Raw genomic sequence first — 21,726 nt, 5'->3', positions numbered from 1 at the left:
GAAACTGAAGCCCAGAAAGGTTCAGCAAATTGCCCGAGGACACACAGCGGTACCGGGAGTCTCTGCATCCCAGGTGTCGGCCAGGGCCTCGGTTTCCCCATCGCACAGAGGCCTCATCACAGGGACCAACCAAGGAGGAAGGCAGCACGGGAGGGCCAGGAGACCGTGTGGACGCGCTGCCTGCGGCTGCTGGAGCCAAACACCACCAGCGAGCAGCTTCAACAAAAGGACTGTGCTCAGTCCCGGGGCCAGAGTCCAAGCGGTGGGCAGAGTGGGGGCCCTGGGGACGGTCCCAGGCCTGCCTCCTAGCTTCTGGGGGCCACCGGCCACTGATGTTCTTTGGCTTGCAGAAGCACCACCTGGTCTCAGCCCCTGCGTTCTCATGGTGTCCTCCACGTGTCCAAATTTCCTTTTTAAAAATTTGTTTGAGACAGGATCTTGCTCTGTTGCCCAGGCTGGAGTGCAGTGGCATGATCGTGACTCGCTGCAGCCTCAACCTCCTTGGCTCAGCGGTCCCCCTGCCCCAGCCTCCTGAGTAGCTGGGACTATAGGCATGCATCACCACACCAGGCTAATTTTTGTATTTTTTGTATAGATGGAGTCTCTCTATGTTGCCCAGGCTGGTCCTTAACTCCTGAGCTTAGGCAGTCCTCCCGCTTCAGCCTCCCAAAGTGCCCGGATTACAGGTGTGAGCCACCATGCCTAACCCAAATTTTCTCTTTTTATAAGGATAGCAGTCATGTTGGGTTAAGGCCCATCCCAATAACTTCATCTTAACTAATTACATCAGCAGCAACCCTATTTCTTTGTTTTGGTTTATTTTTAAAGACAGAGTCTCTCTCTTGTTGCCCAGGCTGGAGTGCAGTGGCTCAATCTCAGCTCACTGCAAACTCCACCTCCCAGATTCAAGCGATTCTCCTGCGTCAACCTCCCAAGTAGCTGGGATTACATGTGTGCACCGCCACACCTGGCTAATTTTTGTATTTTTAGTAGAAACAGGGTTTTACCATGTTGCCCAGGCTGGTCTCCAACTCCCAACCTTAAGTGATCTGTCCGCCTCAGCCTCCCAAAAGGCTGGGATTATAGGCGTGAGCCACGGTATCCCACACCAATTTCCAAAGCATTCTAAGGTCCTAGGGGCTAAGACTACAGAATGAAAGTGTATTGTAAGTGGCAGAGCCCAGCATTTGCCTGTCGATGTTGTCCTGGCAACAGCAGTGGAGGGAAAGGGCTCAGTGGAGACCCCAGTTTCTGCCCGCAGAGTCTCCTGCAGCCCTGAACCTGTACCCACCTGACCTGGCCCTGGAGGAAGTGGATCACTGGCCCTTCCAGAGCACCATAGGCTGCCGAAGCTTCAGCCTCCACCCTCTACCCACTCATTCATCCTACCCATTTCACAATGGCTGCCACATGCCAGGCCCTGAGAGTAAGCACAGCGGGTCCCCAGTAATGCTGAGTTCGCAGCCTGGCTCTCTCTGGACCCTGGTATGGCCCGAAACCACTGTTGCTTAGGAGCCAATTCCTGCCACTTCCCAGGGGTTGCTTGCAGACAAGGGCTTGGTCAAGGCGGCCAAACAGCCCCCACTGCAGGGCCTGCCCTTCTTCAAGCCTGGCCCAGGCGCCCCCTCCCACTGAGGCTTCCAGCTCTCCCCCTCCCTCGCTGGGCCCTGATGAGCCTGCCCCTCTGCAAGACCTCTGTTAGATTCTTCTCGGAGGTTGGACTGTGCTCTGTGTGGCCCTCAATGTTTCTGGACCACAGGGCAGTGGGAACCTCACTGCGGAGGCCCCAAGAGAGGGCCTAAGTGCCGGGCATGGTGGCTCACACCTGTAATCCAAGCACTTTGGAGGCCAGGGCAGGTGGATCACCTGAGGTCGGGAGTTCAAGACCAGCCTGACCAACACGGTGAAACCCCATCTTTAAAACAAACAAACAAAAAAAACAAAAACAAAAAACAAAAGAGAGGGCCTGGGGCTGCAGGAACCCAATGTCAGGGCCTTGACCGGCCTGGGGCTCTGGGCCCACTTAAAACTACAGAAGGAAAATTACACCTTGTTCCTGTTATATAAACAACTATTTTACAGGGCTAGAACCAGGGGCCCACCTACTACAGGGTTACTCATTAATATGCTTCCAGGGATGTAAACGATGGGAGCTTTTATTACCCAGCAAAGGGCGCTCACTCACTGGACTGGAGCAGCCGCTTAGCAGTGGAAGGACAGCCCCTCCCTTGGGGCTGCCCTAAGCCTCTCTGTCTGGGAGCCCCAAGAGACCTGTGGCCTCTGGAGGTGACAGCCAGCTTTTAATTGATTGTCACCTGGCAAATGATTATTGCTTTATATGAGATCTTTAGCTGGGAGAGAAGAAGGAATTTTTATGGGCAGTTCCTGGGTAAAAAAGTGGGGAAGGGGCCAGGGCGGTGGCTCATGCCTGTAATCCCAGCACTCTGGGAAGCCGAGGTGGGTGGATCACTTGAGCACAGGAGTTTGAGATCAGCCTTGGCAACATGCTGAAACCTGTCAGTTCTCTATAAGAAAGCCTGGATCTTGAAAGTCTGAAGTCCCACTTGCCTCTGCTAAAGTCTCCCGCCCTCTGCCTACATTCGTCATTGTCCCTGGCGGAGCTTCCCCTGATAAGCCCCTCAACCCAACCTGCCATCTTAACTGTTCTTATGATAATGTAAATACCTCTCACCCAACCTCATCACTGTAACTGAACTTACTCTGCAACACCCCTGCCCCCCAAAAAACTACCCAAACCTATAAAACCAACTCCTGTCTCATTGCCTTTTGCTAACGCCCTTAGCCCACCTGCACCCAGGTGAATAAACAGCTATGTTGCTCACACAAAGCCTATTTGGAAGGTCTCTTCATTCAAAGTTCCCGTGTTTCAACAAAACCCTGTCTCTATAAAAAACACAAAAATTAGCCGGGTGTAGTGGCACACACCTGTAGTCTCAGCTACCTGGGAGACTGAGGTGGGAGGATCATCTGAGCCCTGGTGGTTGAGGACACAGTGAGCCGAGATCGTGCCACTGCACTGAAGCCTGGGCAAAAAAGTGAGACCCCGTCTACAAAAAAAAAAAAAAGAAAGGAAAAGGAAAAACTCGGAGGAAGGAACAGAGCTTGCTTGAGACCCAGCCATCAAGGTATCGCTCAACATTTTCCACCCGGGATCCCTAGAGCCTCGAACAGTGCCTGGGATGCTGGGAGTGCTCTGTTATAGTTTGTGAATGAATGAGCGCAGTTAAGCAGGTATTATTTGCCTCATCTGACTCACAGGGGTCCCATCCATCGCTGAGGCGTACGTGGCTGTGTTTGCATTTTCTGCCACTGCGTAACAAAGCACCCCATACTGAGCAGCAGTCATTACCCATGAACTCACACTTGGGCAGGTCTTGGTGGAGACGCTCCATGAGGCCTCGACTGGGTTTGCTCCACTTCGGACTGGAGGATCCACTCATGGTGGTGCATGTGGCTGGCAGGTGGGCTCAGGGTCAGGTGGGAGCCTGGTCATTGTTCCGTGGGTCTGGGTTCCCCTCCACATAGGCCCCTCTACAATCTAACGGGCTTCCCCACAGCATGGTGGCTGGGTCCCTAGCACAGGTGCCCCGGGAAACCGGAGGAAGCTGCATCACTGGGTATGATCCAGCCTCCACCATGGTCACAAGTGCCCACTCAGATTCAAGGAGTCCACGCAAGAAAAATTACATGGCCGGGCACTGTGGCTCATGCCTGTAATCCCAGCACTTTGAAAGGCCAAGGGGGGTGGATCACTTGAGGTCAGGAGTTCAAGACCAGCCTGGCCAACATGGTGAAAACCCATTTCTATTAAAAATACAAAACTTAGCCAGGCGTGGTGGCAGGCACCTGTAATCCCAGCTACTTGGGAGGATGAGGCAGGAGAATCACTTGAACCCAGGAGATAGAGGTTGCAGTGAGCCAAGATCACACCACTGTACTCCAGCCTGGACGACAAAAGCGAGACTCTGTCTCAAAAAAAAGAAAAAAGAAAAAGAAAAAAGAATAAGAAAAAAAGAGGCTGGCCCGGTGGTGGCTCACGCCAGTAACCCCAGTGCTTTGGGAGGCTGCAACAGGAGGATCACTTGAGCCCAGGAGGAGTTCAAGGCCAGCCTCTAGACTCTGTCTCTACAAGAAACTTGAAAAATTAGGCCAGGTGCAGTGGCTCACACCTATAATCCCAACACTTTAGGAGGTCAAGGCAGGAGGATTGTTTGAACCCAGGAGTTTGAGACCAACCTGAGCAACATAGTGAGACCTCATCTCTACAAAAATAAATACAGTAAATAAATAAAATTAGCTGGGTTTGGTGGTGTGTGCCTGTAGTCCCAGCTATTTGGGAGGCTGAGGTGGGAGGACGGCTTGAGCCCACAAGGTAGAGGCTGCAGTGAGCCGTGATCACAGCACTGCATTCCCCGAATTAATTAAGTGAGCTTTGCCAGTTGCCAGCCAGTGGACTTCCGGCCCCTCGCAGAGGTTTAGGACAGGTGGACGGGGATCGACAACCGCACCACCTGCCACGTGGCAGCCCTTCCACTGTCCTGTCCCAGCTCAGACTGCTGCATCCTCTGCCTGGCAGCAGCCCTCAAACAGCCACCGGGAGCGGCTGCCGCTGGGGTGACAGCACCCTCAGGGAATGCAGCTGACAGCCTGTGAGGGCTGTGGGATTTGAGGCCCCGCATGGACTGCCCCGAGGTCTCACTCCTGTCCCTTGCCCTGTGGGGAGCTGATCAGGGAGGAGCTGGGTGCACATGGATAGGCTTTGGGAGAGGCCTGCACACCCCGAGCTCCACAGGGGCCCCGCTCAGAGCCTGAGAAAGCATGGCGCTCCCCTTCAAGCTGGGGCCTGGGCCCCAATGCCCTGTGAATCCCAGTTCTGAGGGGTGGCTAGGGCTGAGGGGCCTGGACTGATGGGTCCACCAGAACCAGGGACAGAACAGTCAACATGCTGTGTCCTTCTCCCTGGACAGAGGACATGGATGCCAGACCCCAGAGAGCCCCCAGTCCTGCCCTCCCCTTCCTGGCCCCAGCAGGGCCTCAGCCCCACATTCCATGAAGGCCTGCAGCTTCAAGCCGCCTGCTGGGGCTGCCCTGCGAACTGCTCGCTCCACATTCTCGAGGTGATAGGGAGGGTGGGTGAGGTGTGGGCACGCCTTCCAGGGGAGGCCTATGAGGGGTGGTGGGGAGGGTGGGGTGCAGCACGCCTTCCCAGGGAGGCCTATAAGGGCGCGGCGGGGATGAGGCCCTGGAGGGGAGCAGGGCCTCACCAGCCACGTCCTCATGGCTCTGCTGATCCTGCTGCTTCTGGGCCTCCTGGGGCTCTGGGGGCTGCTCCAAGCCTGGGCCCAAGACCCCTCCCCAGCCCCACGGTGGCCCCCGGGGCCTCGCCCACTGCCACTCATCGGGAACCTACACTTGCTGCGTCTGTCACAACAGGACCAGTCCCTGATGGAGGTAGGTCAGAGAACCCGGCAGCTCCACCACCTGGGCAGACCTGTGTCCTCACCCCACCTCTGGGGCAGCAAAGCCCCATTTCCGCTGTCCAAGCCCACATGGTGCCAGGCCCAGTAGGGGATGCAGGAGGCCTGAGTGCCCACCCTGCGTTTGGGAAGGGAAAGCCGCCCTATCCCACAGGGAAGCAGACACCCTAGGAAGCAGCCCTGGAGGTGCTGCCCAGGGTCTGGGATTAGAAGCAGGAGTCTGGAGGGCTCCCTGGAGGAGGTGGTGACTGCTGAGAACCTGCAGGAGACCAGGCTGAGGGACAGCAGAGGGAAGGAGGGCAGGGGCTCTGGAAATGGTCTGAGACCAGGACCTGGACTGCACACAGAGATGGCTCGGGCAGGTGGGAGCCTCCCAAGTGTGGCCCCTTCCTTCCTGGGCTGGAGGTGGGACCGGCCTTGGCCCCCACATTGAGGGCAGGCTACCCTTCCCCACAGCCAGGAGCTGGCTGCCTCTGTCCTGCCCTGCCCCATAGAGGTGGCCAGCCCTGCTGCCTGACCGACAGGCACCCTGCCACCACCCCTCAAAGCAGTCCCTTGTGCTCAGCCTCTGAGGCCCTCAACAGGGACTGGCCATCCCTCCCTAGCCCTGCCCCCCCAGGGGCTCCTGCCAGGTGACCTCCCCCAGACCCTCCCTGCCTTACCCTACTCCTGCCCAGCACAGGCCAGGCCTTCAGGGGACCCAGGGGACCTGGTGGGTGGAGGCGGACCCTCACTGGAGCTGCCCATGATCAACGAGGTGGCCTGGGCCTCACCCAGTACTGGGGCCCCAGAGGCTACCACCCATCTGGCTGTGCTGGGGGCTGAGCAGGCAGCCACAGGCCCAGGGTGGAGCCCCCTCTACCCTCAGGTGTTCAACAGCAAACACCTCCCACTTCCCAGCCTCCATTTCCTCATCTGTGAAATGGGAAGAGGACGGCTGGTGCCTCCTGGGGCAGGGATGCTTAGGACAGAGGGCACGGGTGGGCACTCTGGCCTCCTGCATGACCTTCTGGGCCTGGCACGGGGCACTCTGACTGGCACTGTCATCCTGTCCTCACTCAGGCGGGCAGGGTCAATGGGACAGGACTCACAATCACACCTGGGCCCTGTCTCTGGCTGCCCCCGACTGCAAACTGGATGCTCCTGGCCGGGCTGCAGCCAAGGAGGGGTCAGGGTCGCTGGGAGCCTCGTTGTCAGGCCCTCACTCCGTGCAGACTCTGGCCTTTCAGAACGCATCACTCCAGCAGACAGCTCCCCACCCTGCTGCCTGGACTCGGGGCTCAAAGGAACCCTCCAGGAATTTTGACTAAAAAGAGAAGACCACAACAGCCATGCCACGCACCGGATGGCGAGGGGGTTCTGGACGCTGCCCTTCCCCCTGCACAGCCCACTTTATGGCATCTAAGCGCCCCCTCCACCTGCCCCTATTTCCCCCTCTGTCCCCACCCCTACCCAGTACAGGCCCAGCCCAAGGGGCCCCAAGGGGGACCTTGTGCGTGAGGGCTGCCTAGGTGACCCCTGCCATCCCTGCTAGCTCTCGGAACGCTACGGGCCGGTGTTCACCGTGCACCTGGGGCGCCAGAAGACGGTGGTACTGACGGGGTTTGAGGCAGTCAAGGAGGCGCTGGCGGGCCCAGGGCAGGAGCTGGCTGACCGGCCTCCCATCGCCATCTTCCAGCTCATCCAGCGAGGTGGAGGTAGGTGTGCGGCCAGCTGGCGCTGCAGGGACCTGCTGGGTGTGGGGACACTGGATCCGAGGAGGGGTGGGGGCTCCAGCAGGGGGAGAGGCTCCCCAGAGGGGCTGGGGAAGAGCAGGCAGGAGCCAGGTCTCCGAGCTGGTGCTGGGGAGGGCCAGGTGTCCACATGGCAGGTCAGGTGCTCAAGAACAGCAAGCGAGGATCTTTTTTTTCATCCCAAGTCAGGAGGGGCCAGGGGCCAACCCAGAGGGACAGGAGTGGGGATGGGGGTGAGGTCCCAGCCAGTCCCACTGCCTCCGGGTTGGCCTGCTCACTTCCTGCCCGGTCACGTGGCGGGGCTGGCTGGGGTGAAGACATGGGCGCCGCGTCTGCCCACAGGCATCTTCTTCTCGTCCGGGGCACACTGGAGGGCTGCCCGCCACTTCACTGTGCGTGTTCTGCACAGCCTGGGCGTGGGCCGGGAGCTGATGACTGACAAGATTCTGCAGGAGCTGAAATGCCTCTCAGAGCAGCTGGATGGCTACGAAGGTGAGTTGGGGGGCCGGGGATGCCCTTGCCCAGGGCCTCAACGCACCTGAGGCTTGTCTCCTCTCGAAGGCCAGCCCTTCCCGCTGGCCCTGCTGGGCTGGGCTCCCTCCAACATCATCTTCACGCTCCTCTTTGGCCGCCGGTTCGACTACCGGGACCCTGTGTTCGTGTCCCTCCTGGGTCTCATCGATGAGGTCATGGTCCTCTTGGGGTCCCCCGGCCTGCAGGTGAGGGGCTGCCTCCTGTTCTTAGGGTGGGGTGGAACCCGGGGTGCTGGGCGTGCAGGGGCAGGACAGGGGTCCCAGCACTGTCCCTCTCAAGGAATCAGACTCAAGGGCCTGAATCAGGACCCATCTGATATTAGCTGGTCGTGTGGCCTCAGACCAGCCCTTGTGCTCTCCAGGAAATGGGGGATCCCGATCTCCCCACATGCCCTCATCAGTAATAGATGCAGCTGCTGAAGGGTGGGGGTGGAGGCAGGCATTGCTTACTCAGGATTGCTGGGGTCCATGTCCCCCTGGCTCTGATGGTCCAGGCACCTTCCAGCCGACGTCCTTTCCAGTGCCCCAGAACCATGAAAGTTGATCCTTCCGATGTTCAGAACTCACATGTGTCTCACTTTTCTTCAAAATGCAAAGTTTCCCTCTTTTTGGTCCTCACCATACTTGGTGTGCATTTACCGAAGCCTGCATCTCAGGTGCGATATGCACATCAAGGCTGGACCCAAGAGGCCATGGATCATGGTCCTCCTGGCTTCCTGGTGGCAGGGCCGTGATGGGAGTGAGGGCAGCAGTGGGTTCACAAGGCAGAGATCAGGGAGCGCAGCTTCCACCCGTCCTCGCCAGGGTGAGACCACCGTGCCTGCTGGTGGAGCCAGGCGGGCCCAGAGCCCACCTGGACGATGGAGGCTGCATGGCACAGTGCAGTCCGGGGGGCAGCCCCCAGCAGCAGAGCGTTCCCTGGCCTTCCCTGCCTGCGCCAGCTCATTACCAAGAGGCGCCACATGCAACTCACTACTGGTGATCATGGATGCCCCAGGAAGGCAAGCAGCACGAGGCATGGTGGGGCGGCCACAGGCAGTCACGGAGCACCGGCTGGTGCTAGGCTCACCTCTCAGACACAGCCGACTCCAGGGCAGCCCCAACTCTCTGAGCACTGGGCTCTGCACTGTCTCCCATTCCATGACTCACAGGAGGTTCAAGGTTATTTCCACGGCAGCAGTCGCCTCCCTCCCTTTCCAAGATGGAAGGAGACCCTGTTGTGCAAACCCAACTGGCTGTCCCTTTCCAGGGCACGGATGGAGAATTTCCTGGGAGTCCCTGGTCTTCCCTCGAGGGCAAAGGGTCCTTGTTCTGTGAGTCTCCACCTCTAGCACCTCTGCCCAGAGTCCCTGGGTGTGAACACAGCTGCTGAGGACTATTACCCCCTGCCCTGAGGCTGCACCCTTATCTCCATTCCCCCTGCCTCCTGCCCAGCTCTTCAACATCTACCCCTGGCTTGGGGCCCTGCTCCAGCTGCACCGGCCCGTCCTATGCAAGATAGAGGAGGTCCAAGCCATTCTGAGGACCCTCCTGGAGGCGCGGCGGCCCCACGTGCGCCGGGGGGACCCTGTGCGCAGCTATGTGGACGCCCTGATCCAGCAGGGACAGGTGCGCGGGGGGCCAATTTCCTTCCCAGTCTTGTGGAAGTCCTGAGGGCCCACCCAGGGGAGCAGGGCTGGGGAGGGGTCCATCCTGCTCCTGCACCAAGCTCCCCCACCTACTGGATGGGGGCCCCTCAGAGCCTCAGTCTCCTCATCTGTGAAATAGCCATGGTGCCTGCCTTGGGGAAGGTTGAGCCCAGATCATAGCAGGCACCAGCTCCTGGTCCTTCCAGCCAGGCCTGCCCTCTGCCCCTTTCTTGAGCCCAGGGCTGGGCTGGGTCTGTGGGTTGGGGAACAGACCCCAGATCCTCCCCCCAAGTCCTGCCCCACGCCTCTGCAGGGGGATGACCCTGAGAGCCTGTTTGCTGAGCCCAACGCAGTGGCCTGCATCCTGGACATGGTCATGGCCGGGACGGAGACGACCTCGGCCACGCTGCAGTGGGCTGCACTTCTGATGGGCCAGCACCTGGATGTGCAGGGTGAGACCCTGGTGCCTGGCAGGACAGCTCCTTCTGCCCCCGGGGACCCCCCAGGGCTGAGGGATGGCGCTCCCACTGACCCGGCCCACCCCTTGCCCCAGGCCGGGTGCAGGAGGAGCTGGACTGTGTGCTGGGTCCTGGGCGGCCTCCCCGGCCGGAGGACCAGCAGGAGCTGCCCTACACCAGCGCCGTGCTCCACGAGGTCCAGCGCTTCATCACGCTCCTGCCGCATGTGCCCCGCTGCACCACTGCTGACACGAAGCTGGGCGGCTTCCTGCTTCCCAAGGTGGGGCCGGGCCTCCCTCTCCCTTCCACCTAATTTGGGGTAGGCCTCGGCAGGGGTTCAGGGGCACTGGGATGGCTGAGCCTCCAGTGGGTGCCTGATGGCCCAGGGCTCCCTGACCGGAGGCAGGAAAGAGTGTCCAGCCAGGAGCAGGAGGGAGGCAGCCCTCACCCCACAGCCTGGGATTTGGGGCTCTGACAAGCAGACTTGGCACCTCCCTGCATGTCCTGGGGCGGGGTCCCCTCCGTGTACCCTGGGGGGGCTCCTCTCTGTGTGTGTCCTGGCAGGGTCCCTCTCCGTGTGTCTTGGGGGTCCCCTCTGTGTGTCCTGGGGGGTCCTCTCTATCCTCAGAGCCCCTGGCTGTGTGCCCTGGGGTCACTTGGCTTCCCTGGGTTCAGGTACCCTACCTGCGAGGTGGGCTAACACCAGGTGTGGTGGGTGTGGCAGCCTGGAATGAAACTTCCCAATCCCGGTCCCATCCCATCTTCCCTGGGGCCCCTCTTTCCCTCTCTGCCCGGCTGCCCCCGCAGGGCACACCCGTGATTCCCCTGCTGACCTCGGTGCTCCTGGATGAGACACAGTGGCAGACCCCGGGCCAGTTTAACCCAGGCCACTTCCTGGATGCAGACGGGCACTTTGTGAAGCGGGAGGCCTTCTTGCCATTCTCTGCAGGTCTGCAGCCCTCACGGCCGGGGTGGGGCGGGACCTCCCTGGCTCCAGGGGTGGGACGTCCTCAGCTCTGCCCGCTGACTCTGGCACCCACCTCCTGCTTTCAGGTTTTGAAGGCAGCTGTGGCTGCTCCTCCACTCCCCTGGGGAGGTCCCCACCCCTCCCCTCCAGGAGCAGGCCTGGTGCTAGCCCACTCTGTACCTTGACTTCCTCTGCAGGCCGCCGTGTCTGTGTCGGAGAGCGCCTGGCCAGGACTGAGCTCTTCCTGCTGTTTGCTGGCCTCCTGCAGAGGTACCGCCTGCTGCCCCCGCCTGGAGTCAACCCAGCCTCCCTGGACACCACGCCTGCCCGGGCTTTTACCATGCGGCCGCAGGCCCAGGTTCTGTGTGCGGTGTCCAGGCCCTAAGGGTTCCCCCAGCTGCCAGGTTCTCCCAACCACTCCCCTCCCAGCCCGAGTCCTCCCACCCACTACCCTCCCAGCCCGAGTCCTCCCACCCACTCCCCTCCCAGCCCCTGAGTCCTCTCGCTCACTCCCCTCTCAGCCCCCAGCTAAGACTGTTCTAGGGGTGCCCTGAGGACTCCCACCCCACCCCCACAGGGTCAGCAGCTGCCTCCAGCTACACCCAGGCCTCCCCCTACCCGACCCTGTGGGACCCCCACCCCTCTGGTGCTGCTGTGGCTCAGTCCCTGCCAGCCCCCAGGAGCGCCTCTGGGGCCCTGCCTGCTCTCCCACTCCTGAAGCTGCGCCCTCACCTACCCAGTTCCCCCCAGGGCCCCTCAGCTCCTCCCCAGCACCTGCAGCTGGGGCTGCAGGGAGACAGCGGTGGCCTCATCCAGCCAGAAACGGGCACAGATGCGTGTCCTCAGCATGTGAGCCCTGCACCCACCAGGTCCTGGGGCTCCTGCAGACCCTCCTCTGGTCCTGCTCCTGGGCGGCTGTGCCTGGAGGGAGTTGGCCTGCAGTGCCAGATCTGAGCCAAGCCACTGGGGCCACCCTTGGTCCTCCAGGAGCGTGACGGGGGCAGGGAGGTGAAGCCCACATTCTCCTTCAGAGACGGGCAATGGGAGCTGGAGGCTCCTGGGTCTGCTTATTTCCTGGGGACCTGAGCAGACCTATCCACCCTGGGCTCAGTTTTCCCCTCCATGAAGTGGGTGATGGTGACCCTGGGACCAGCAGGCTTTGCCAGGAAGGCGTAGGGTGCTGAGGCATTGCAGACTAAGCGCTGTCCATCAAGGGTCTGGCTGGGACCAGCAGCATCCCAGGAAGGATGGAGGTCACTGTGGAGGGAGGGCCGCAGGGGCAGCCCCTGACTCCAGGAGGGTCACTATGTGTTAAGCGCTCCCAGGCAGGGGCCACAGGAGGGACGTGGTGGACAGAGATGCCCCAGGCAGGTCCTTCAGCACCCAAGCTCAGGGGACCCACCTGGCACCTCCACACCCTAGCCCCGGGGAAGCCATGGAGTCCCTTTAGTGGCAGCCAGGCCGGTCGTGGGACGGCCCACACCCCGAAGGCAAGATCCACCCCTGCTCGGGGGCTTCGCCAACCCCAGCCTCTGTGGGATCTCATGTATCCGAAATTCACACTGAATGAGGTCCTGTCTTGTGTCTGGAAACCCGGTGAACAGACCTCTGTTCAGGCTGTGGGCCCCAGGATGCCCCAGCAGGCTGTGCCCAGGGGAAGGGTGTGGTCACCGTCTGGCTGGCAGGTGGCTCTGGGCTGGCCTCTGGATGCCCAGCCTGTGGGGAGCCCCGGGCCCAGCCACACAGGCATCAAGGTTCCTGTTGCAAAGCTCGCCATCAGGATGGACGGGCTGGCAGGGGAGCGTGGAGCTTCCTGAAGGAGGGGACACCTCAGCCCCATGAAGACGAGCAGCACTGGAGAGCCACAAATGAGAACGCTGAGCTGCACAGTGTCATGTGTGCTGTTGATCACATCGCCAGTCAGCAGTGTGATGGGACGTCTGGCATCTAAGACGACTCTGGCCTGGGTCCCAGCGCTGTGCCTAGCGCACACAAGCTGCAGGTGGCCCCTCATGGAGAAAAGAGGATGAGCTGAGCGCTTTCCCACCTGCACCAGTGGAGTGGCACCCCGGGGCCAGGACGCGGTGGTTGGGACATGGACGGAGGCAGGTCTCATGCTCCCGGGTGGGGCCACAGGGTCCCTAAGTCATGGGAGGAACACAAGAAGGGGATGGAGGGAGTGGGGGCTCAGCTGCTTCTGTCTGCTCATTTTTCTGGGGAAGAGCAGGGACCGTGTGCTGGCTTCACTCTTCTCCTCTCAGGCATTTGAAACATGACGTTGAAAACTTGAAGGGCAGAGAAAATGGGGTCCCGGCGCTAGGTGGGTCCCTGTTCAGTGTGACTCCATCCTGATGAGCCCCTCCGGAGCCTCAGGAGGTTGCAGAACTATTCCAGGGCGGGGGCTGTGGAAAGTCCGACCCAGCTGTTGCCGGAGCCTACTGGTTGGGGTGGAGGAGTCAGGCTCAGCCCTCCCCCGACCTCCACAGGGGATGCTCGTGCCCCCCGCCTTGCAGTGGCCTGGGGTATTCATCCCCGAGGGTGGGGGCCCAGGGGATCCCAAGGCCCACATGGGGAGGAAACACTGCCTCCTTCCCGCCCCACTTCGTGGAGGCCCAGCTGACGTGAGGGACACAAGTGCAGGGTCACGAGTGACGGCCGAGCTTCACGCAAAGCACTAAGACAATAAACGTAACCTCAGCCCAACCCGACCCGCTCCCCTGACTCACACAACCTCTTACCCCATCCCACCCAGGTACAAACAACCCAGCAGGATCACAGGGTTCCTTCCATGGGGTACAGCCAGGGTCCCCCAAATCCAAATGCCTCATCCTCAAGGGTAAAAAGGCTTAACTTAGTGAAAACAGAGTGAGCAGCTGTCAGATCTCATTCAACTCCTGCCCAGGGGCGTGGGCAGGGGTATGGGGTAGGTGGGAGAGAAGGGGAGGCTGAGTGAGGCCCGAACCCTGGAGGTACCACCTTCTCGACCAGCTAGACCTGGGTGCTCCCGTTTCTCACAGCTGCACACAGGCTGCCGGCTGGGGGCATAGGCACATCCTGGGGGCTTGCTGGAGAACGCTGGGGCAGGCCACTGCCTATGCCTCATTTGCAAGTGTTTCTTTCTGGTTGGTATTTTTAAAAACTAATAAAATACACGTAGAGAAAATTCACCATCGGCCATGTTTAAGCACATAGTTCAGGGGCACAGGGACATTCGCCGTGCTGTGCTGTCACCAGGTCACCTCCAGAGCCTCCTCCCTGCTGGGTCTGTGGATGTGAGGGCTCTGGGAGTGGTGAGTTTGTCCTCCTTTATCCACGAACCTGCCCCGGGGGTCCTTTTTAAGGGTTCCAGAGAACTCAGGTGGTGGGCAGCCAGAGAGCCCAGCTTCCTCATGCGTGGATTTTGGGAGACGCCTCTGTGGACATCCACCCCACGGTGCCCACATATCGTGGGAGGGGCGGACAGCATGGTCCCCACAACTCATGACATGGCTGAGCCGCTCCCTTAATGCCTGTCCTCAGCAGCAGGGGAAACGCTGACCCCAGCCTCTGCACCCCCTGCCTCTGGGTCTCCAGGGGAAGACTCTCCTGGGGTGGGTGGGCTGCTCTCAGCCTCACATCTGCTTCTGGGTCTGAGGCTGGCCCTCAGCCATGTGGCATGTGCCTCCAATTACCCTCCTAAGTCAAGGCAAAACAAAACCACACAGTCCCTGAGCCACCTGCAAACCTCCCACAGCCAGCTCAGAGGGTGAGGCCGCCGCAGAGTGCTGGGCGGGCTAAGCGTGGGAGGAGACGAAGCTCTACCCATGGAGATATCATTAAATACAACCCAAGGGAGCTGCCATACCACCGCCCACCCACACCCGCAGGGCACACACATGCAGGGGCTGAGGCCGCGTCCGGTGTGGCAGGGTCTTGGTTCAGCCGTGGCCAGATTTCCTGAAGCTTCTCCCATGGGGTGGGCAGCCCCTATCAGGAGACTTCTGCCCAGGAACCCAGAGGCTGGAAGCCCACCTCACTCTGGGACCTCGACCCTCCCAGTGATTGCCCGGGGCTCCCTCGGAGCAGGGGTCTTCTTCCCACCTTGGACGGTGGGAGGGCTTGGTGGGCTCACCAGGCTTTGGAGGTCAGTGGGGCTTGGACAGCTCAGCCCTGCGCCCAGCACTCTCTGGGCGGCTCTCACGAATGCCCCAAGGCAGGCCCATCACTGGCCAAATTCCCACTCCTCCTGCCTGGATCCAGGCCCTTGTGAAATCTAAGCAAAGTCCTAGGGTGTCAAAAGTCAGAGAGTGTATTGATAGTTTCTGCTGGGTAACAAGTGGGTGGGTGGCCCGTGGCTGTTGACTGCTGGGCCATGGGAGTGACGAGGTGAGGCTTGGAGGAATCTGAAGGGTCCTAACTTTGATGACTCTTCGAGGTTTGAGGCTGCGCTGGACTTTCTCACCTGTGAAACCCATGTACCCAGCAGCGGTGTGAGCAGTTCTCAGGTCCCAGTGAGCGGGGGTGGCCTGACCCAGGCAGGGCAGGGGGAGCAGCTGGAAGGCATAGTGGAGAGAGCGCCCGTTCCCTGGGAGCCACTGGAGGGCACCGGGCCAGGGCGACTGTGACTGGAGCAGGAGGATGGATGGCAGGTGGTGCCACTTGGTCTGTGAGGAGACAGGCAGGGACAGGCAGAGAGAGAAAGAGCCCAGTGGGGGCGGCAAGTGCTCGAGGGATGGGAGTAGGGAGCAGACAGTGCTGGACCCTGCTGGAAGATCAGCTTGAGGCTCTGGGATGTGAATGCTGGGTACTGAGTCATCCAGAAACAGATGCTGCCAGTCCCAGTGGCTCATGGTGGAATCCCAGCACCATGGGAGGTCGAGGCGGAGGACCGCTTCAGCCCAGGAGTTTGAGACCTGCCTGGGCAACACAGCGAGGCCGTTTCTACAAAAAATACAAAAATTAGCCAGGTGAAGTGGTAGCAACTGTGGTCCCAGCTACTCAGGAGGCTGAGGCAGGGGAATCGCTTGAGCCTGGGAGATGGAGGTTGCAGTGATCTGAGCTCATGCCACTGCACTCCAGCCTGGGCGACGAAGCAGGACCTGTCTTTGAAAAGATGCCACTGTCTTGGGGGCTTGGAGGGAGGAAAGTGCTCTGAGGGGTGGTTCAGTGCCTGAACCTGTCTTTCTTGGTGGAAGTCAGCAGACAGCACCCAGTGTGAGCTGTTTCTCAGACATCAATCCTGCAAGAAACTGCCCAGAGGCTTCCTCCGAGGGCAGGGCGGGCTGCGTCAGGGCCCAGTTTGCAGAAGTCTCACGGTGCTGTGAGGGGTCTCCGACCTGCTCTGACCAGTGTCATCCACACCCCCAATGTCAGGGAGACCCCTTTGCCCGGAAAAGCCCCCGTCTCCATAGATCTCTGCTTACCCCCACAGGCAATGTGATTCTGACTTCCAAACACTGCTCTTTTTGATTAAAAAAATTTTTTTAACCACTGTTCACTCACTGCAGCCTCGACCTACCAGTCTCAAGCCATCCTCCCACCTTGGCCTCTTGAGTAGCTGTGACTATAGGCACATGCCACAATGCCTGAATAATTTTTTATTTTTTGTAGGGGGGTGGTTTTGCCATGTTGCCCAGCCTGGTCTCGAACTCCTGAGCTCAAGTGATCCTCCCGTGTCTGCCTCCCAACGTGCTGGGATTACAGGCATGAGCCACAGCGCCTGGCAGGAGGTATCACTGTGTAGTTTGGTGGTTCTGACTCCTGCACACACCTTGGTACCTACTGCAGGGGACATTCCTCCCTGAGCTCAGCCCAGATATGCTTTCTATCACAGCTGATTGCTTATGGCCTTGGATGCATGCAAAGGGAACAGCACGCATGCCTGCAATGGGGTCTGGCCCCTCACTTGGCATGAGTCCCGATCCACCCAGCTTGCTGCGGGTCAGCAGCTGTCCTCTCCACCGTGAGGAGTGCTTGCCCAGGGACAGACATGAGTGTCGTCTCCATGTGGTAGTGGGGCTTCCTTAGCTGGAGGCTTCCTGGCTTGGGAGTTCAGCACAAGTGCCAGCCGAGACAGGGAGTTGTAGCCCCAGCACAGGTGGCCCCATGTGGTTGGGCCCCAAGGTTGCATGGGTGGGTGCCCTCGCTGACCTGCAGGGGGTAGGGGGACCTCAAGGCCCTGCGTGGTTCTCTCAGCTGTGTCCCAGGTGACATCTCTGTGCCACCCTTCAGCACCTTTCTCCAGGGAGCCCTGGAGGAGCTTGGCACTTAACAATCCACAGAGGTGGGAACCCTTGATAGGAGAGCACTCCCCAGCTGGTGTCAGGGGAGCATGTGTGTTGACGAAAGGGAGGGCCAGGTCTTCAAGACCTTTTCCCATTAGCTTTTGGTGAGGACTCAGCAGTCCCCACATTTCCCTTTTTGACTTGGCTGCTGGGAAGCTCAGAGCCATGGTTCAGGATCCATTGACCCTGCCTTTTGGTGGCTGCTGCTCCTTCTCTGCACTTTGTGGGTCTCCCTCTGCTGTGTGTTGGTGTTTGTTTAAGATGCCTCCCAGGGTTACGGTCAATGAGCATGCTGACTGCAGGGGTGACCATGGAACCTTCTGAGGGGTTCTCTGCAAGGCTGTGCTGCCAGGACCCGACCGCAGGCATTGCCTCACAGATCTGAAGGTTCGTGCTGTGCAGCGTGCCTTCCTGTTTGTGAGTTCACCTGACCGGCACCAGAACGCCTGGGCTCCTCACCTGCCACCAGCACACACAGCAGGGCCTGTGCTGTGGGAGGTCAGAATCTTGGCCACAACAGTGGGTGGGATGGGCAGGATGCTAGCCAAGGAAGAGCAGATGGCCTCACCGCCTTCCCACAACTTGGTGGGTGCAGATGAGACCTGGGGGACACGATCCTTAGGGTCTCCTCTAGCCTGGATATCCACATGGAGACGGCCTGAGTGGTCAGCCTGACCTTCCCAGGGCCCCCTGGCTGTGTGGACCCAGCTCCTGGGCTTGGGCCACATCTTAGCCTGGCTCTGGGCGTCTTAAGGGAGCCAAGGCGGAAGTCACAGTAGATGTCTAAGGGTCACTGTGAGGCCACAGTTACCGCTCTGAGGTGCAGGCCCTGAGGGTCACGGCTGAGGCCCAGCCAGGCCAGCAAGGACCTCGGGAAGCCCCAGGCCCTCCCCAGGATGACAGCCTGGAGCCCGTGCCTCCCTGCTCCTGGGGAGCTGAGGCCAAGCTCCCGCCTCCCGGCCTGCATGCAACTCTGTGGGTCGGTGGGAGCCAAGGCAGGTGGCCTCAGTCTCAGCAGCTCTGTCAGGGGTCAGAGCACCCAAGGGGGCACCCAGAGCCTGGGCCACTATCCCAAGGCTGCTTTTCTGCTCCACTGTCAGTCAAAGGAGCACTGAGATGGCAGCACAAACCCCCCACCTGGGCCAGGCAGGAGGTGCCCCGTGGCAGCAGCACCTGGACGTCTGCTCTGGGGAGGCCCAGGCTGGAGCCGCTGGCCTCAGACCTCCCTGAGGCCCATTCTGGAACACAACAGACTCAGCCTCCTGGTTGGGCACGGACCTCCTTGCCGTGGCCACCTGGCCCTCCCCAGCAGCTGCCCAGTGCTCTGTGGTCACCACAGCCCTCCAGATGCTCACATCACCTGGGGGTGGGAACCACGTGCTGCTGGGAATGGGAAGTGTGTCTCCCGATTCTGTGCAGCATAAGTGAGTTTCCTGGCAGGGTGTCACTGCCAGTGCTGGGAAAAGGCCAGCCTGACGCAAGCAGTCAACAAGCGCCCACTGCCAGGAATGCCACACACTGAGCGCCCCGAATGCCATCCTGGTGTGGGGGACACAAATTCCACAGTCCACAGGCAGGGGATGTGCCGCACAAAGCAGGAGCCATGGCTCCTGGTGGGTTGGGTTTTATTTCAAATGCAGCCACAGAGACCATTTCTGCAAGGCACACGATCTGACTCCGCAAGCCCTCAGCAGGGGCTCCCCCTCCCCAGGACTGGCAGCAAGGCTTTGTGGGGTCGAAGGAGAATGGACAGGCCACAGCCAGGCCCCTCGATGGACACAGGTGGGGGACCAGGAACGTGGCCCACGTAGGAGAACGGGGGAGCAGGTGGAAGGTGCACGTTTGCCGCCAGCGGGAGGAGCCGCATGGCCCAATCTCTAAAATATCCCTGGGAGAAAAGTAGACATTTCCCTCCAAAGCAGGTTGCCGGGACTTGAGGGCCTCTCCAAGGCCAGGTGTCTCTGGGTGATTCCAGAGCGTCCATGCTCTGGGACAAAGGCACTGAACCAGTCTTCACTGTTACAACTGTCTGCCCAAGAAGGGTGTGGAGGAAGGGGGGTCCTTGCGAGGCTGTGGTGCTGGGGAGGGACCAGCCTAGAACCTGGATGCCCTTGTCCGGCCACTGCCCTGCCGGTGATCTCGGCCCCCATCACCAGAGGAGGTGGGCAGCAGCACCCTGTGTGGCCCGAGGCTGCCCTTTGCTGGGCTGTGGCCCTGCCCGGTGCTGAACCCACTAGGACAGCAGCTGCAGCACCTGGCGGATGCGCTGGGCCCTCCCTGGCAGGAGGGGGTTGGGGCCACCCACACCGTCCTCGTCCAGCTCCCGCATCAGGGCTTCTGCCTTCTGCACTGTCAGCTCGCGGGCCTGGCCCCGCAGCCCCTCCAGGTAGGCCAGCAGGGTGGAGAAGTGCTCGTCGGGAACCTGGAGGGGAAGAGATGGAGTTGGGCAGTGGCACGGCGTGCCCCTGGGCAGCGGAAGACAAGACGCTGAAGCTTAGGCAAAGGACGCCGTGCCCTTTATGCTTCCTCTGGCCCCCAGGGGGCCCTCCAGCCCCAGGAGACCTCCCACTGCAGCCTGAGGGTACAGGCGGTCTGGCCGCAGACCCTGCCCTGCCCCAGACACTGGAAGAAGAAACGCCTGTTAGAGGCAGACAAAACACTAAGTGAACCTGACCAAAACAGACGCCACAAGGGGTGAAGAACATTTCAAAAACATCACAAAAATCCTCAGAAAAATGAGAAAAGACGACACACATCAAACAAGGGGAGGCCGAGGTAAAAAGGCGTTGTCCGCTCCAGCACTTAGAGTGCTTGCCTTTCTGCTCTGGGTGGCAGTGGCCGGGTGGCATCTGGTGGCAGCTTGACCCTTGTCTGCTGGTGGTGGGGGCACCTCTGTGTAGGCTTGCTGACCACTTGTGAATCTGCAGACAGGTGCCTCAGGTCCCTGCAGCAGGGGTGCTCTTGTTACTGAGTTAGCAAAGCTCTAATTCCATCTGAGAATTTTAGTTTTAGCTATTAAATTTAAGCCTTTGATCCATTTTAAGTTTTGTATATGGTATGAAGCAGAGGTCATGTGCATTAAGTATTAGCATATTTGTAAACATGTGTGGTTATAATACAAGTGTAATAAAAAATATGTAAGTAAAAATGCACATTTGTTCGTAAATACGTACAGCTATGATGGTGTAAGATACTTTGGGTATGTGTATGTGTATACACACAAAAATGGCTTTGCCTAGTCAAGGGTTATTTTTCTGTATAAAAATTTTGTATTAATTTTGCTTTTGGTAATAGTAATATATAAATAAAACCACCTAAACTTTTATTAAAAAAACCAAAATGTGGAAACCCAGTTGTCCCAGGCTCTGCTGGGAAGGGGTTTCCTGCACATGGAACGGGCTTGGCCTGCATGCTGGAAACAGCTGCCCTGGCACGAGGGCTTCCGGGCTCCCCAGGCTGTTCCAGTCACTTCTGCTTCCAGCCTTGTGCCCACCCCGGTGGCGTGATTACTGGAGCTTTGCAATAGGGCTCACAATCAGGACGTGTATGTCCTCTGACTTTGAGGACAGAGGGTGGCTTGCGCCCAGGAGGTCGAAGCTGCAGTGAACTGTGATTGCGCCACTGCACTCCAGCCTGGGCGGGACCCTGCTAAAAAAAAAAAAACCCACAAAGAACCAACAATGACAAAATAATGAAAGCAAGTGGCCACAGGCTATGCCTGGAATGTTCCAGGGCTATGAGTGGGGCCAGTGGGCCTGCCCCCACTTTGAGAGTCCACAAACACAGGCACAGGCAGGAGAAAACTGTTCCCTGCCCCCAGAGTGCACACACAGCACGAAAAGACTGGCATCTAGTAACATTGATGCCAGGAGAGCTGGCAAGGCAGGAGGCGCTGCCCATAGGATACAGCTCAGTAGAACCGGGGGCTCCTCCAGCCTCACAGGACATGGACAACTCCAGCCCACCTCCCAGCAGCCGGGTTTAGTTCAGAATTCTGTTTTGGTTCATTCTGTGAAACCCCATCTCACATCCTGCCCCTGCAAAGGAGAGCTGCCCACACATACATGTGTAGACTCACCTCACACGCACACAGGCAGGTGGGTATGCGGGCAGGCGGGCACCCACGCACACTGGCAGGTGGCCTCTGTGAGTCACCCTGTGTTGGTTTCTGCCCTGAAGGCCGGCGGTGGCACTCCTGGAGCAGGCAACGCTGCTCATCTCTTAGAACAAGGGCACTGGGAGACCCACCCTGCAGTGGGCCCTGAGGGTGGACCTTTCATATTGTGGCTTCTACTGTCAGGGCCCCAGTGTGCACCGGCCTCCATCCCCAGGAGACGTGCCCTCCCCACTGGACACAGACCTTGTCACTGTCATACATGTGGAGCAGGAGCCATGTCTGCCTCGTCTTCTGAAACCTCCAGTTCTCATGCTTTTGGGCCCATCTGGGGAAAGGAAGACAAACATCTCAGGTGCAGCCGGGTGCGGTGGCTCACGCCTATAATCCCAGCACTTTGGGAGGCAGGGGCGGGTGGATCACGAGGTCAAGAGATCGAGACCATCCTGGTTAACATGGTGAAACCCCGTCTCTACTAAAAACACAAAAATTAGCTGGGCATGTTGGCGCACGCCTGTAGTCCCAGCTACTC

The 21,726-nt window shown here is 59.5% G+C and overlaps 2 protein-coding genes across 6 annotated transcripts in view; one reads left to right on the top strand and one right to left on the bottom strand.

Moving 5' to 3' along the window:
* The first annotated feature begins 5,232 nt into the window (after window positions 1-5,232).
* Window positions 5,233-12,409, top strand: CYP2W1 (cytochrome P450 family 2 subfamily W member 1). 2 transcript variants are annotated; one of them, XM_037731249.1, is made up of 9 exons: window positions 5,233-5,472; window positions 7,033-7,195; window positions 7,574-7,723; window positions 7,793-7,950; window positions 9,199-9,372; window positions 9,706-9,844; window positions 9,946-10,129; window positions 10,654-10,799; window positions 11,015-12,409. In XM_037731249.1, exons 1-9 carry the CDS (start codon window positions 5,299-5,301, stop codon window positions 11,200-11,202), a joined length of 1,476 nt encoding a protein of 491 aa, XP_037587177.1. In that variant the 5' UTR covers window positions 5,233-5,298; the 3' UTR covers window positions 11,203-12,409. The 2 variants fall into 2 exon arrangements, with proteins under 2 accessions (XP_037587177.1, XP_017363737.1); XM_017508248.2 differs by having other exon boundaries at window positions 9,946-10,130; window positions 10,658-10,799.
* Window positions 12,410-18,664: 6,255 nt separating this feature from the next.
* Window positions 18,665-21,726, bottom strand: part of CUNH7orf50 (chromosome unknown C7orf50 homolog) — a 129,427-nt gene continuing 126,365 nt past the window's right edge. For all 4 annotated transcript variants that reach the window (XM_017508243.2, XM_017508241.2, XM_017508244.2 and 1 more), the window contains 2 exons: window positions 21,441-21,522; window positions 18,665-19,502 (listed from right to left, as the gene is read on the bottom strand). In XM_017508243.2, the coding sequence (XP_017363732.1) occupies window positions 19,314-19,502; window positions 21,441-21,522 (271 nt within the window). In that variant the 3' untranslated portion in view covers window positions 18,665-19,313. The remainder of the gene's footprint in view (window positions 19,503-21,440; window positions 21,523-21,726) is intronic.

This window comes from Cebus imitator, unplaced genomic scaffold (genome assembly GCF_001604975.1).
Source record: "Cebus imitator isolate Cc_AM_T3 unplaced genomic scaffold, Cebus_imitator-1.0 Scaffold388, whole genome shotgun sequence".
Lineage (NCBI taxonomy): Eukaryota > Metazoa > Chordata > Mammalia > Primates > Cebidae > Cebus > Cebus imitator.
The sequence above is the reverse complement of the archived record's forward strand: the minus strand, read 5'-3'. Positions and strand labels throughout refer to the sequence as shown.

Excerpts from the sequence above, each read along its gene's own strand:
- CYP2W1 (XM_037731249.1), top strand. The coding sequence starts at position 5,299 with ATGGCTCTGCTGATCCTGCTGCTTCTGGGCCTCCTGGGGCTCTGGGGG. Across the intron at positions 5,473-7,032 it reads AGGACCAGTCCCTGATGGAG|CTCTCGGAACGCTACGGGCC; the intron begins GTAGGTCAGAGA and ends CATCCCTGCTAG. Across the intron at positions 9,845-9,945 it reads CCAGCACCTGGATGTGCAGG|GCCGGGTGCAGGAGGAGCTG; the intron begins GTGAGACCCTGG and ends CCCTTGCCCCAG.